Source organism: Diabrotica undecimpunctata, chromosome 8 (assembly GCF_040954645.1).
Source record: "Diabrotica undecimpunctata isolate CICGRU chromosome 8, icDiaUnde3, whole genome shotgun sequence".
Lineage (NCBI taxonomy): Eukaryota > Metazoa > Arthropoda > Insecta > Coleoptera > Chrysomelidae > Diabrotica > Diabrotica undecimpunctata.
The window spans coordinates 132,419,110-132,435,702 of record NC_092810.1 but is presented as its reverse complement, the minus strand read 5'-3'; the positions used below and the strand labels follow the sequence as shown (position 1 = coordinate 132,435,702).

General features: G+C 31.9%; 1 protein-coding gene across 1 annotated transcript; it reads left to right on the top strand.

The window, feature by feature from the left end:
* Nucleotides 1-125: 125 nt before the first annotated feature.
* LOC140448034 (ubiquitin-like modifier-activating enzyme 1) lies at nucleotides 126-13,533 on the top strand. The gene is made up of 6 exons (XM_072541078.1): nucleotides 126-1,536; nucleotides 6,115-6,349; nucleotides 7,556-7,752; nucleotides 8,328-9,110; nucleotides 9,727-10,003; nucleotides 12,459-13,533. Exons 1-6 carry the CDS (start codon nucleotides 406-408, stop codon nucleotides 12,953-12,955), a joined length of 3,120 nt encoding a protein of 1,039 aa, XP_072397179.1. The 5' UTR covers nucleotides 126-405; the 3' UTR covers nucleotides 12,956-13,533.
* Nucleotides 13,534-16,593: the final 3,060 nt, after the last annotated feature.

The following is a 16,593-nucleotide window of genomic DNA, read 5'->3' as shown; positions in this document are numbered from 1 at the left end:
AGAAGTTTTAGTAATCAGTAACACCAACATCTCATATGTTCTAACATAGTTTTAAAAAATATTTTTCAGAAAGCATTCTTTGTTTATTAAATATTTGTACTTGTCAAAATTATATGTTATTCTTAATGCTGTCACTAAAACCGTAAAATTTGTGCATTGTTTTTTAAAAATTTGTTTGAAATAATTCAAACAATTCAGTTACTTTAGGAATATAAGGTTGGTGCTATTTAGAAACTCCAGTGCGCATGAGAACTTGCGTGGTTCATTTCTTTCCTTTGTCCCATCATTCTGATTCATTTTCAGATTAATTTTTACATGTAGTGCCGGTTAATTGAAGTGATATATGATTTATTTATGTGATTACATATAACAGCAGACTCATAAAATTGTGTCTTTTTGTGTCCGATGTCTAGTGGTAGTTTAGCAGACAACTCCATCGATCCTCCAGCCAAAAAGCGGAAGCTTGAATCAAAGATTGCTACCCTCGAAATGGCGAACAATGAAGCTTCAGGATCTTCTACCGGTGATATTGATGAGGGACTTTACTCGAGACAACTTTACGTTTTAGGGCACGATGCTATGCGCCGCATGGCAAATAGTGATGTTCTAATATCAGGTTTGGGTGGTTTGGGAGTAGAAGTAGCTAAAAATGTAATTCTTGGTGGTGTTAAATCTGTTACCCTTCATGATGAGGCTCTTTGCACTATTCAGGATTTGTCCTCTCAATTTTATTTAACAGAGGCGGACATTGGCAAAAACCGCGCAGAAGCTTGCTGTAAGCAGTTATCTGAACTTAACACTTATGTCCCCACAAAATCTTATACAGGGCCCCTTGATGAAGATTTCATCTTAAAGTTCAGTGCTGTTGTCTTAACCACAAGCAGTCGTGAAGAACAATTAAGGATTAGCGAGATAACACATGAAAAAAACATTGCTTTAATTATAGCAGACACAAAAGGCCTTTTTGCACAAGTATTTTGTGATTTTGGAAAGTCATTTACTGTTGTTGATGTAAATGGAGAACCTTTAGTATCTGCAATGATAGCAGATATTTCAAATGATGTTGAAAGTGTAGTCACTTGCATTGATGATACAAGGCATGGCATGGAGGATGGAGATTATGTTACCTTCTCAGAAGTTCAGGGAATGACTGAATTAAATAACTGTGAACCAATCAAGATCAAAGTATTAGGACCATACACCTTTAGTATTGGTGATACTACCAAATTTTCTAAATACACTAGAGGTGGTATTGTAAGTCAAGTTAAAATGCCTAAACATCTGGAATTTAAATCATTTAAAGATTCTCTTGAAAATCCTGAAATACCGATTACTGATTTTTCAAAAATGGATTTTCCTGGGCAGCTTCATTTAGCTTTCACCACCTTACATAAATTTGTAGAGAAGACTGGAAGGCTACCTAAACCATGGAACAACGAAGATGCTACAGAATTTGTTAATTTAGCAAAATCATTAGCTGCAAAGGGTGATTCTGATGGAGAAGTTAATTCAGACCTCTTAGAAACATTTGCCAAGGTAAGACTATTCCACACATTGATTCCTTATCAGTATTAATGTATCTATTAATAAATTCTTTTTCTGTAAACTCTTCTAGATGGGTATCCATAAGGTCTGGCTAATTTTGTGTTTCTCTTTGTAATTGTAATGTAATTATTGAAATTACTTGCTTAAAAGAGTTATACCTACTGCACTAGTGCTGTATCAATTCTAGAAAATTTTAATATTTAAAAAAGTAGGTTAAAAGCATATCAAGGTGCATATATTCAAATGGTAAAGATGTTGGGAGTCATTTTTATTTCCAAAGCTGCATTAAACTTATTTGTACAGTAGCGGGATTTAAGTGCAAATTGCATTCAAATTTCATCAGTTATTATTTTATATAAAAATAAGTTTCTCTCGATTGTGAGAATTTCTATAATAAATCCTTCTAGTTGCATGACTGTTATTGATCTTTGGCTATCATATTGACTAACATATTCGTGTATTGACAGCAGCTTTAAATAGGATGTAGTTGATTTTCCATACTATTGTCTTAGATTTTTCAGCCATGATGTTGTTCTACTAGGACAACGTTTACCTTACCAGAATGATCAGGTGTAAAAGTTCATATTCTTTAGAGTGTCTCATAATATGACCAAAATATTCCAGCTTGTGCCTCTTTATTATATTGACCAGTTGTGTTGTTTGGTTGAGACATCTAACAACCTCCTCATTTCTAACTCTGTTGACACAGCTTATTCGTAGTAGTCATCTATATAACCACATCTCAAAGGCTTACAAGTATTTAAGCATCACTCTATAGAGTAGCACTGGAAAAATATAAATCCAGTAAAAGTTATATTTTGTTATTTATATGATATTGAAAACCCTTGAGCAAAATAAGTCTTTCTGTACACTAAGTGCAATGGGATGAAAGATATTTTTGGGATAGATTTCTGTTCTACTAAACCATTAAATCTGTACAGCTTTTTAACATATACACCAGACTGATGCACAGCATGTTTTTACTACAGACTGTGCATACCTACATGAAATTGTGTTTTTTTTAAGATGAAAGGCGCACAACAATCCTTTGGAACTTAATGTTTAAATTTTATAGGACTCAATAGTTATGACATATTGGTGGTCATTATATGTCTAAATAAATTGTGTTTGGGCTGCTCACAGACAAAACATGAAAATTTATGAAGTGCATACATTAGCTTCATGAATACTTAGTCATATATACTATAAATTTATTGTTTTTCATTCGCTTATTTCAAATGAATTAGTCTAGTGTAGAGATGATAGTAATAAATAAAAACTGCACTTTCAAGATAGCCAGATCAATATCTTGATATACAGAGAAGTAGAACTGTTTGTCTTGCAAGGTTTTATTTCTATTATATGTGATTACAAGGACTTTTACTGAAGGAATGTTTTCCTATAAGGTAAATGAGTGTAATTAGAACTGGAAAAGGTAGCTTAATATAAAGAGATGTATTTATTGGATGGAAATCAAAAAAATATGAAAAAATAGTCATTTAATATTCTAGATTCTAGAGAGATATAGGAAATCTGAACAGTCAAGGCCTAATACATCTAATAAAGAAGATACTGAATTATTAAATATGCTTGAACTGGACATAGTGAGAATATAACAACACTAATATTTATTCAAAAAATATTTCCAATTCCTTATCTATTTTTTTTTATTTTTAGCACAGGTTCCACAGGTCACTCTTATCTTAAAAATAATTTAATATTTATAGTCATAATAATGTAACAAATTTAAAGCTGCATAGGTTTATACTTTTTTATGTCAAAAATTACTCCTAATTTCTATAAACCCATTTTGTGCAACATCTGTAAACTATGTTTTATAAAGTTTTGCTTACAACTTTCAGCTGTACATTTGAACACTATTAAAAGATTGTAAAATATATAAGGTGTGGATTGTGGGTATATGACTGTAGGGGTCACTATAGGTATCTATCTATGTAAAAGGCTAGGATGACAAGTCAACAGTTTGCCCTTTAATATAACTACGCCACCTAGGAAAGAAATTTGAACTACCAACATCTGACATTTCAATCATATTTTGTTCTTGAAACAGTACATTTAATTAATAATACTAAAAATATTAATTACATATTAATATAATTAATAATATTGGTTACTAAAATTTTATGGTAAGATATGGATAAGGAAAATAATTTAAGGCTTTATGTTAGTTTAGATTTAAACTCCTAGCAGCACCACCTACTAAAGAAATTTGAACTACCAACTGACGAATTGACATTTCAACCTGTTAAGTCAATCATATTTTGATCTTGAAACAATACCTTTAATTGAATACTAATAATATTAAATAAATATATTAAAACATATTAAATACATATATACCATTAATAAAAGGATTATGTATTTTGATTTATCGCAAAATTGATAAAAATCTTGGTTGCTGTAATTTTAAGGTAAGATTTATTTCACAAAATAGTTTGAAGCTTTATGTTAGTTTATTTATTTTATTATAAAATTATAAATTTTATTCATTTAAGACAACTTCAATAAAATGAAATTAAATTAATTAAAATTATATAAAATTAGCCAGCAGTTAATTCTATGATTCTAAGATAGATCACTATAAAGATGGGAAATTAACATTAAAGTTAAAAAAATATAAAAAGTATTACCTATTTATAATAAAAACAAAGTATTATTATAATTAAGGTAAATTTCCACACTCCAAGGTATCAGTAACTGTTTTCTATAAATATTTATATATTTATTGAGAGACATATTAAATACATCTACATTCAGGGTTATGAACAAAAATAAAAGTATCATGGTAAACCATGGTAATATGGTACTCTAAGACCAATCTTACTAACAAGAGAGGGACAGTCAATTCTACTATTTATTAATTTAAAAATCAAAGTTAAACCAAACAGACTCTCCTCACATTTAAAGCAGGCTAGTTCATAGATCTCTCTATGATCTCTCTCTGTCAAGGAATCAGAATGTATTAGAAAATAAGAAGATCATATGGCCGAAGACCTGACCAAAGAACAATAGACCATTCTTGTGGCTATAATAGAGAAAAAACTAGAATTTCTAGTAAAAAAGCCCAACAATTTTTGTTACAAAAAATGAAAATTACACCCAGATTGTAATGTGTATTTTAGTGGTTGGTTATCAATAAAGTAACTTGACTCAAATTTAGTAGTTTTCCTAGAGAAACTTATAATATTGCATTTGTTGATATTCAAATATATTTCCTGATCTGAAATACTTTCAACAGTTCTCCAAAATTTGAGATCAGCAGCAAATTTCGCAAAGTTGCTATACAAAAAAAATGTAACTATATCATTCACAAAAATATAAAATATGAGAGGAGAACTAGGGCCCCCCTGTGGAACTCTAGATAATGTGACCACAATTTCCTCAGAAAAATAACCTATTAACTCTTTCAATAACCTGTGAAAGAGCTTCTCTAGTAAGTAACAAAGTTTGGGTCGAACTCATACCAAATCAACTTAGTATACAGTATTTCCTGATCAACATGATCAAACACCTTAGAGAAATCTGTGTAAATTGAACAGTCAACTTCCTGCTTTCAATTTTGTTTAGAATATCAAGTTGTTTCATTTCAATGTTCATAGATTAGTCAAATTTAAGTAATTTGTTTTTGGAGAAGCCATGTTGCTCCTTACATATGATTGAATAATTTTGATATTGTAGAATGGATACAGATGCTGCAGTAGATGTTTTTTTTGTCCGTTTTTAAAAATTGGAACAACAGCTTTCTTTCCAAATTTTAGCAAAAGTTGAAGTGCACACACATTTTTTTTTAGCAACGTGTTAGGAATATCATCAGGACCATTTTTAAGCTTATTTGGAAGAGCCGCAATTTCCTAAAAGATTTCTAGCTTTGAAATTTCTCTGCACTTATTACTAATATTCATAACATTATTTTCAAGAGGGTACAAAGTGTTTTGATTGTCAGTATAGACAGATTGAAAAAATACCTTTAAACAATTTTGCCATCTCTTGACTGTCAATTGCCATAAAACAAGTTGGGTAGACTATGGTTGGATCATTTATCATTTATATACTTCCAGAAATACTTAATATTCTCCATTAGTCTTGCATCCAGACCTCTAATGTAGTTAGAAAAACAAATATCTGAAAGTCGTATTACATTCTGAACACAACTGGGAAAACTTCAGATAATTGAAAAGAAGAAATGTGGTATTTTTTTAAAGGTATAAAATAGGCAATACCAGTAAATAGCAGCTTATAGAACAACCCATCTGCATCATTTATGCTAATATTGCCTAGACATTTTACCCAATTACTAGATAATAAATAAATATTTAAATCCTTATAATTGCCCATTTGTAAAATCATAGTAAAACTCGTTATATATCAGATTTCTAGACTCAGGTTCTTTTAAAGTAGTTATACCAAAATCATGACCAATATGATGCAAACTGAAATTCATAAGAGGGTCAATGGCCTTGGTTATAACACAATCTCTAAAATTGGAAAAAACTAAATATAAAAATATATTACAATCATTGTGATCATAATGAAATGAACTTGTTATAGGTATCAGCTGGAGATTTGAATCCCATAAATGCCACCATTGGTGGTATTGTAGCCCAAGAAGTAATGAAGGCATGTTCTGGAAAATTCCATCCTATTTTCCAATGGTTCTACTATGATGCCATAGAATGCTTACCACAAGACAAATCGGAAATCACTGAAGAATTAGCTGCCCCGACTGGAAGTAGATATGATGGCCAAGTTGCTGTTTTTGGAAAAGAATTCCAAAATAAGATAGGTGTGTAGAATTGTAGATATAATAACTATAGTTACAAGGATTCCTCTATCCATATGGTCAGAATCATTTCTTGATTATTCTTAGCCTTGTCATTCTTATAAAGCACTTCTGTATTTATTATCAATTGGTGGTGGAAAAATAAAATTAAACTCATCAATTATAAATCTAAAAATCAATGGCATACGCAAAGGTCAAGTGATCATTATAATGTAAAAAATCATATTTTTATCTGTAAATTGCAAAAAAAATTAATTCAATTTGCATTAGATCTATGAAAGCAAAGTCAATAACAACTTTAAACAACTCATTTTTTCTTTACTCCTGTCCTATTCATTAAAGGTTTTATTCTTAAGACTATCTGGCCTTCTTAAATACTTGAATCTTAAATTTAACTTTAAGAATCTTGACTCATTGACATGCAATGTGGTATATTCCACTTATATAATATTATTGTGTCACATACTCTGATTGTGGTCCAGCTTAATTTCTCTAATGCACTTTTTCCACCAGAAATTATATTCTGTTTATATAAGCTGATAGCATTAGTGAATTGTTGTTGTAAGTGATACCAGTGCACATTGTAAGTGATAATTATTAATGTAATTACAATTTGTGATATTTGCAATTATGTGAGTTTTTGGAGTTATCAAGTTAGTTACTTATATTCCTTGCAAATATATAGATGGGAAGCAAACCAGATATCATTTGTAGATGAATCATTATACAATATATAGGTATTTCAGATTGCAAAAATTTTTTGTAAGTTAAAACATTAAGAAAAAAGAGCTATATTCTCAAGGGATATAAAAAATGACGTATTTCTAAATGTAAATAAGTGTAATGTCATGTTTATTATTAGATATTGAATTTGTAATGGGATTTCCCACATATTAAAAATAAAAAAAAACTGAGTCACTAAAAAAATGCTTTGGGAGAAATTCATGTTTATGTTTTTGCTTTTTTTTAACTTTTATCTATTTATAAGAAATTCATTGGAGGATTTGGTAGTGGCTAAATTATTCTATTATGGAATATCTTAAAAAGTTAATGGACTTGGAAAAGCAAAATATTGATTCTTCTTTAGTTAGTGTATTGAATGGACCTAGCTAATCATTTTTATTTAAAAAGAACATTCAAAATTTTTTTCAACTTCATTGAAAGTATGTATTAATTTTTTTAATATCTAATATTTTCATACTTTTTTAGCATCATTGAAATATTTTATTGTTGGTGCTGGAGCTATTGGTTGTGAATTGTTAAAGAACTTTGCTATGATGGGTGTAGGAACTCAAGGAGAAGTTACAGTTACTGACATGGATTTAATTGAAAAATCTAATTTGAACAGGCAGTTCCTCTTCAGACCACATAACGTCCAACAACCAAAATCTGTCACAGCTGCAAAGGTGAGTACAAAAAAATACTAATTTTTATTCCAATATGATAATTCTGAATTTTCAAAAGATTGCATGATAATTTGGTTTTGTAAACATATGGTTGTTTGTTACAATTAGTACATTTGTATCATTTTTAGTGTGACATTATACCAACTTTCTTATCATTGTCTTATACTACTTTAGTTAGAAGCAGTTGTTTCTTGGTTTTTGCCAATAGTGCATTCAAACATCAAACAATATAAAATATATGAGTTGATTTTCTGTCTTTCTCTCCCATCCCTTCATCTCTGTTTTTCTATCTCCTCTTTATAATATCTCCATTGTATTATAGTATGTCAAGGTGATTTAAATTTTGCAGTGATTATGATTAAATCCTTACTAACAACCAATCATTTATTTACCTTCACAGCCCTCTCATTTACTATCACTAGCTGTTAATAATCAGCTTACCTGATAGAAGCCCCACTTAGATCTTGACTTTTTAACTTCTATATCTGTTGGAATCAAGATAAACATTTTAAGGACTACCATTCCATGTAAAATATTTCATGATAAAAATAAAACAACACTTTTTTTTATTTTAGGTCATTAAAAAGATGAATCCCGATATCAATGTTGTTGCACATGAGAATCGTGTTGGACCTGAAACTGAAAATGTCTACAATGATGATTTCTTTGAAAAGTTAGATGGAGTTGCTAATGCACTCGATAATGTAGATGCTAGGATTTATATGGACAGAAGATGTGTTTACTACCGCAAGCCTCTTCTAGAGTCTGGAACTCTAGGAACTAAGGGAAACACTCAAGTTGTGGCGCCTTTCCTCTCTGAATCATATAGTTCTTCTCAAGATCCCCCAGAGAAAAGCATTCCAATCTGTACCTTAAAGAATTTCCCTAATGCTATTGAGCATACTCTACAATGGGCGAGAGATATGTTTGAAGGATTATTTAAACAAAATGCTGAAAATGCTTCGTTGTATATAACCGATCCCGATTTTCTTGATAGAACTGTTAAACTACCTGGTGTACAACCTTTGGAGGTACTGGAATCTGTAAAGGCTGCCTTAGTTGATGAGAGACCTAAAGATTTAAATGATTGCATTGCATGGGCACGTAATCATTGGCAAGAACAGTATTCCAACCAAATCAGGCAGTTGTTGTTCAACTTCCCACCTGATCAATTAACCAGTACAGGCCAGTTGTTCTGGTCTGGACCAAAGAGATGTCCAGAAGCCCTAACATTTGATGTAAATGATCCGCTACACTTGGATTATGTTATAGCTGCAGCTAATTTGAAGGCTGAAGTTTATGGTATACCAACTAGTAGAAATAGAGAACAAATTGCAGAAGTTGTTAAGCAAGTCAATGTAAGTATTTTTGTTTCTTTTTTTTTTAATATAAATCCAACCAAAATTGAATAAACTCAGATGTTCAATTCATTATCTATTTGCTTAGTGTAAACCACACTAGAAGATAATTTATTTTCCATTTTTGTTGGGAATAAGCCACAATTTTACTTTAAAATTAATTTTATTTGATGTTTTTACTTCCACTTTAGAAATCATTCTCAAAATACTGAAATGGAGTTCGATATGTCAAATAAACTTAATTTTAAAGTAAAATTGTGGCTTATTCCCAACAAAAATAGTAAATTGCATTAAGATGCCATATGAAAATAGCTTCAGAAGAATATTAAGAAGATAATTTATTATGTTGTGATAATATATTCCCAAAATCTATTCTTGTCTTAGGCAAGGTAACACTTGTATCTTGCATTTGATCTTGAAAGTTTTTGTAGCACAACCTATCATTTCATTAAAGTCATCCCCATCAGTTTTAGGAAAGATTTGATTTATATAATTCGAAACCTCCGGCAAGAACATACTAAATATAGAAAGTGAAATATGTGGACAGTACGAGTATATATTCATAGTTTGAAAATTTGCGCGTTTAGCTTTTTGTGATTTCATTTTACTTTTTTAGGTTCCAGAATTTATCCCTAAATCTGGCGTAAAGATAGCAGTTACCGATTCTCAAATGGCAATGAATGGTAATAATGTGGATTTGGATCGCGTTTCCCAAATTAAAGAAGAACTGCCTTCAGTAGCAGAACTAGGTGGACTACGTCTTACTCCTTTAGAATTTGAAAAGGATGATGACACCAATTTCCACATGGACTTCATAGTGGCTGCTTCAAATCTACGTGCAGCTAATTACAAAATACCACCTGCTGATAGACATAAATCAAAACTTATTGCTGGTAAGTTTATATTTTCTATAAAGTTGTAATGTGTACAATGCATATTCATTGGTTATTTATTTATTTATTGTATGGCAGTTGACACAATTACATTTATATGAACAATTACATTTAATGCATAAGTTTAAAAATAGACATTATTAATATTTTAAACATATCTAATAATTATTTCGAATACTGTCAGAAGTAAAAAATACTTGAGAATAATATTGACAATTTTTGGAAGATGTAGCATTCTTAACCCTTTGTGGTTCAACACAATGACGAGTTAAGTGTCATATAAGTTGTTGGTATGTATTACATGCCTACTGAACTATGTGTCACTGTTTGACACATGAAAGTACACTGAAGTCTTCATGGCCGTTTAATCAATCCAATATTTCTAAGAACGTTATTTAAAATTGCTCTAACTTTTTTTCTATTTACTCTAAAGAATTTGTATTTGGTAGAACTGAACAAAACATGTTAAACAAGCCACAGATGAATTTATTTTTAAATTTTATTAGCATATTTTAAATGCAAACATAAATGTAAGTTGAACTTTATTACAGACTAGTGTATATATTCTTTATAAAAAGTAACAAACTATTTTTCAGTTATAGTCTTGCAATGTATGGTGTTTTTAAATAGAATTGCCGGGGTGTTAAGCATTACATCCTGGGCACATCCTACAGAAGTAGACAGACAAAAAAACTTTTAAATTTCAGTTGATTATCCTCTCATGGTTACCAAAAATCAACATTTTCTGTTATAGTTATATTTTCAGCTGAACCATCCGATTCTAAAATTTCCTCAAGAAGCATCTCATCTTCGGATGAGTCTGAATCTACTTCATTTTCTATAATATTAGTATCTGAATCTGAGTAGTTACCTTAGATACCTCTAACTCTACCTAAATTGCTGCTCTAACACAATCTTTATAAACTCAACAGAGCTCCAAATAAACACTTCTCTTTAATTGAAATGAATGTATAGCACGCGCAAGGTCAAACACAAACGCATTCAAAACAATTAACAGGATTTATACTAGTTGTAACTAAGCTTCCTTTACAGTCTGTTGGATATGATCTTGTCACAGATATTCACCTTCACTTCGTCTAACAAAACTTGATTTATATCCCTCCACAAATAAATGTGATTCGCCACTGAAAATCACTTTTTTTCAGTCGTCAACAGGTCATAATCAGTATTTTTGTCCCATGCTAAGCGATTTTTCATACCTTTCAGTGTTAGAAATTGTTTTTTCGTCGCTTTTCTTGCCTTCTGGTCAATTACCAGAAGCTTATTCTGTGCAGTTGAGGTACTCACTACAACAACATAATCCAATAAATCCCTTTGAAGGTCTGGGCTTGTCTTTCTTGTATTTAGTATGTTATTTCTTATTAGAATTTTATCAGTTCTTGGAGCTGTTTTCCGTTTGCACCCACATTTTATTTTTCTTTGTGGAAACGATGATCCTGAATCTTGAAATGTTCTTAAAATTCTTGAAACACTTGATTTTCCCATACCAACTGCCGTAGCTTATCTCCCACAGTCATAGACGTGTGTTCATTAAGAGCGATTACTTTTGCCAGCTTTATAGGAGTAATATCCATCTTTGAACTTGCAAAAGTAACTCATATTACCCGGAACACAAGATTATATCCACCAGCTGTCACGCAGAATGGTTCACAACTGAACAAGGTTTGAAGCGGTTCGGGACATCATTGGTTATTTATTTATTTATTGTATGGAACTTGACACATTGACATTTAAATGTATATATATTTTGTATAAAACAATACATATGTTTACAAACAAAGATCTAACTTATTTATATAGTCTATTGACTCTGGAGTCGCCATCAGGAAATCCTCTGACCTGCCATGATAGTATTTTGTGGGACACTTCTGTGATGTGACAGATGGTTTGTGGTTGTTCGCAGTCACAGAGTGGGGATGGTCATACCCCATTTGTGCATCATGTAACCGCATCTGCCGTGTTGGGTTCTGATTCGGTTCAGCATAGCCCAAGTGTTGCGTGTTAAGTCAAAACCTGGTGATTTTTGTGTGATGCAGGGTAAGCTGCTATTTTGTTGTTTCATCCATTCTGGAGTCGTGGCCGTAAGTGGTCGTTAAGTTGAATTCATTTTAGCCTCTAGAAAACAGATTTTAGCATTAGCCTCTAGAAAACAGACTATTCATCGGAACTAAAAACAAATATATATATATATATATATATATATATATATAAAGATAATATTTCAAAAAAATTCATGTTCGTATCTAATAAAGGAGCTGAGAAAAACAAAATATGCATTCTTTTAGTCTTCTAATCTGTACTAGTACCTTAAGCATTCACTAGGAAAATTTTCATGGCTTACAAGTTAAAAAATTGGTAGATGCTAATTGGTTTTATGTATTTTACACTTAAATGTATCATAGTATAATTGATTTACATAATAATTTGTTTTTAGGTAAGATTATTCCCGCGATAGCAACAACAACCTCAGTTGTCGCTGGAATGGTTTGCTTGGAACTCTACAAACTCGCCAGAAGTGTTACATCGTTAGCTCCATTCAAAAATAATTTCATAAACCTTGCTCTGCCTTTCTTCAGTTGCTCAGAACCAATAGCAGCCCAACAAATGGAATATTGTGGTAACAAATGGACACTCTGGGATCGCTTCGATGTTCAAGGAGAAATGACACTTAGTGAATTTTTGGAATATTTCAAAGAGAAACATGGTCTTGAAATTACGATGTTGTCCCAAGGCGTTTGTATGCTGTATTCATTCTTTATGGCAAAAGCTAAAGCCCAAGAGCGTTTTGGTCTTTCAATGTCAGAAGTCGTCAGACGGGTATCAAAGAAGAAAATTGAACCTCACGTAAAAGCATTGGTATTTGAACTGTGTTGCAACGATTCTACTGGCGAAGACGTGGAAGTTCCTTATGTTAAATACAATTTATGTTGAGCCGACGCAGTTCAAAACTCAACTTAAAAGACTTAAGAGTTTTGTTAGGTCAGTTTCTGGATTAAAAGTATGGGCAAGCTAGCCATGTTTTACTATTTACATATTGTGAGATTGCTGACCAATAGTTGGAATACATATTAGCAGCAAGAGCTTGTTTCTTTTATTATTTATTATTTATCACCTGTTTTTTAATATTTGCAGACCTTTAGATATTTTTTATAACTTTTAAATGTCCTTTTTGTATTAACGTCATGGCAACCAGTTAATGTTGGTATTTAAATCGCTTTCATTTCTCCAATTTTTGTTTACCCAAAAACTGATCTATACTGAATTTGGGTACTTGACTGGAAAGTGTGATCTAAATTATTTACTCTCAAAGAAATTGTTTGCTGTCATTTTGAGATAGGTTAATGAAATTAATAACGGAAAGGATTAGCATTTAAACACTTTGATGCAATATACTTATAATAACTTGTAGGAGTATGTTTATTTTTATGAAAATAGTAGTTTTCAAGGTAACAGTTATTATTTTCTTAAGAAATTTTCATGTGTGAGAATAAAATAAATATTTACAAAAATTTCCTCGTTTTCCTCGTACACCTGAAATAACATTACAACATTTTATATTTTTTTTTATTTTATTTCTTGGATTTTGAAAACTAGGGATATATTTATTAACTTGATTTTCCAATTTTGGTAAATCTACAGGTTGTCCAATAACATATACAGTTAATAAATATTCAAACTGTAGTAATCGGAAATAAAAGTGTTATTGCATATAAGCAAATAGATACATTGATTAAAAAACTGAATAGAAATCTACCTCAGGGCTCCATCATCTTGATCATTCAGTTTATTCACTGTTAACTATGGTTTTCCGAATTAATTAATTGCTTTGTGTTTTTTACTAAAAAATGACTATCTACAGAACTTTGATTAGACCCGTAGTAACCTATGTTGTAAAACCTGGGTAATGACGAAAAAAGAGAAAGCCCAACTCAGGACATTCGAGAGAAAGATAACTGAGAAAAGTATATGGCCCGGTGCAAGAAGAAGACGGCACATGGAGAATCAGGAGAAACGACGAGGTTAATGAACTGAATGAAGGGTGTGCCATTGTAAGATTTCTAAAAAGTCAAGACTGTTATGGCTGGGACAGGTTCAACGACAAGAATACACGAAAACGACAAAGTTGTTACAGTGAAAGCTGGTAGGAAGGTGGAAAAAAGGAAGGCAGAGGACGAGATGGTTGGATGACGTGGAAGACAATGGAGGAGGAGGGCCCAAGAGAGATCTGAATGGGACATAGCTAGGCAGGCAAAGACCCATCCAGGGTTATGATGCCAAAAGATCACATGGATAGACACTGTTAAGCAGATTTTTTATATAATTGAATTTGAAAGTAACATTGTTCCTTGTTCATTATTATTTGAGCCCACATACGTTCTATCGGGTTTAATTCACAATGGTATGGCAGCAATCGAACAATTACGCCTCGTTCTCGCGCCATTTCATCTACTACATATTTAATATATTTATCTTAATGACACCGTGCTAAGTTTAGTAACTATTTTTAAAAATGTTTCATCGAATTTAATGTTTTTTACTAAACCCATCTGCAATCTCTGCTTTTTTCCATTTAGTGGTTGATAACTGTTCTACACGCCGGCAGTGATATGGAGCATTATCCATAACCATAACAGATCCTGGTTCGATTTTTAACAGAATATCTGAAACCCATTTTTCATAATGATCTGCATCCAACTCCTCATGGTAATCTCCAAGTCCATAGTTTATTCAGTTTAAAAAGTTTCTTTTTGATACACGATTCACTATACTACTATCAGTAATATTTATTATTTGTCACCAAATTGAATTAAACTAAATTACTCAATTCACAAAAAGTAAACGTAAAAGCTCCTTCACTAGTAATAATACTACAAACAATTCTGTTCTTTGTTTCATCAAACCCCTGTCAGTGCGCTTATGAAACCGACGTACAGATAACAGACAATAAAATCGCTACCCGAAGAATGGCGTTGTTGGCAGTTACATCGCCGTAATTTGCGATGATGTTGATCGCAGATATTATCTACCGTTGGAGAAAGATATTAACTACAACATTGCAGATAACTTCAAGTTGAATCATACACGCTAACAACGTTAAATTTTTCTTAGAACCCAATTCTTTGCCAAAATATTTGTTTATAAATAAACCAGTCAAATTATTGATATTGATTTCATATAAAATGAGATTATTTCTATATCAACGCATATTCTTTGAAAAGTCAGAAGGTATTTTTCAATTTTTAATTAAACAGATTCTGCAATAATCCTCTAATTTATTAAATAATAACTCAATTTTCTCCTTTTGTCGGAACAAAAATATTTTTTTCTAAAAGGTTAACGTCCAATTTTAATGAAAAAATAATTAAAACATGTCACTTTCTACAATTTTGATCTTTGATTGTATAAAGTTCGAAGTTGTATCTTTTCCACACTCCATTGTCATTCGCTGCTCCATAGATTCGCCTCGTTCTACCTTTTTATTTCTGGATATAATTGAAGATTTAAGGAGCTTCCAGGTACATATAAACATTCGTTAACTGCTTCGAAGAAGACGTTTTCTAAAACAAGTCGCTGTAGTATTTGTGATTGCGTGCTTCTTTTCATGAACTTAGCTTTGTTGGTGTTTATTGTTAAACCCATTTTTGTAAACGCTTCTTTTAGTGCTACATACTTCTCTCATACAGCGTTTTCCATTCTCCCAACAATGTTGATATCACAATAGGCTACGATATGTCAAATTGAACAGTATACAGGCGAGAGAGTCTCCCTGGCGCAGCCCGTTATTTGTTTTAAAAAGTTCAGACAGTTTGCCCATTTTTTGAGATGATATCTCAGGGGGCAGTGACCAGTGAGCAGGCCGGTGACCATTTTGATATCTTTACCTTTACTTATTTCGAGAAGGCGCTTTGTTGCAGCAGGCGACACTTTTATCAGCCTTTTTGCTTATCATAGTTGATTGAGTTCCCAGTCTAGAGTTCTTCTCTGATGTGGCTTTTCGATAGTCCACAAAAAGGTTCTGGACCCTAGGCTGGAGTATTAGCCCCTTCTTTTGTGAGGCTGTCTGATACAATAAATACTTGCCTTACTGAAAATGGACCCAGTAGTTTAATCTATCTTAGATCCATCCGTATACCATACGAGTGAACCTTCTTCGAGGTTCGGTTCAACTATTTGGTGGTTTTTATGACCACTTCAAAGGGTGTTTCGAAGTTATATTTGACTGGCATGGCATCTGTCCTTAAAATTAAATTTCTTCCAAGATTTTTTAGGTGACCAACTAGATCTCCAGGTTTTATTATTTGTGTCTGTGGCAGTTTTAAGGTGGCCGTCACTGGCTCCCTCCTTATGTAGAGCTGCAGTGTGGCATGTTAACATTGTCCCTGTAATTCCCAGACAAGCTAGCCGCTGCTCTTTATGCAGCTGTTGTTTGGTGTTTTTGGCCACCACACGACTGATGCATATATAATAATGGGCCTAATAATCGTTTTATATGGCCAGAGGGCCATTTTCAGGTTAGGCCACAAGTCTTTCCAAATGTCTTGCGGCAGGTTAAACTTTCCATCAAGGCT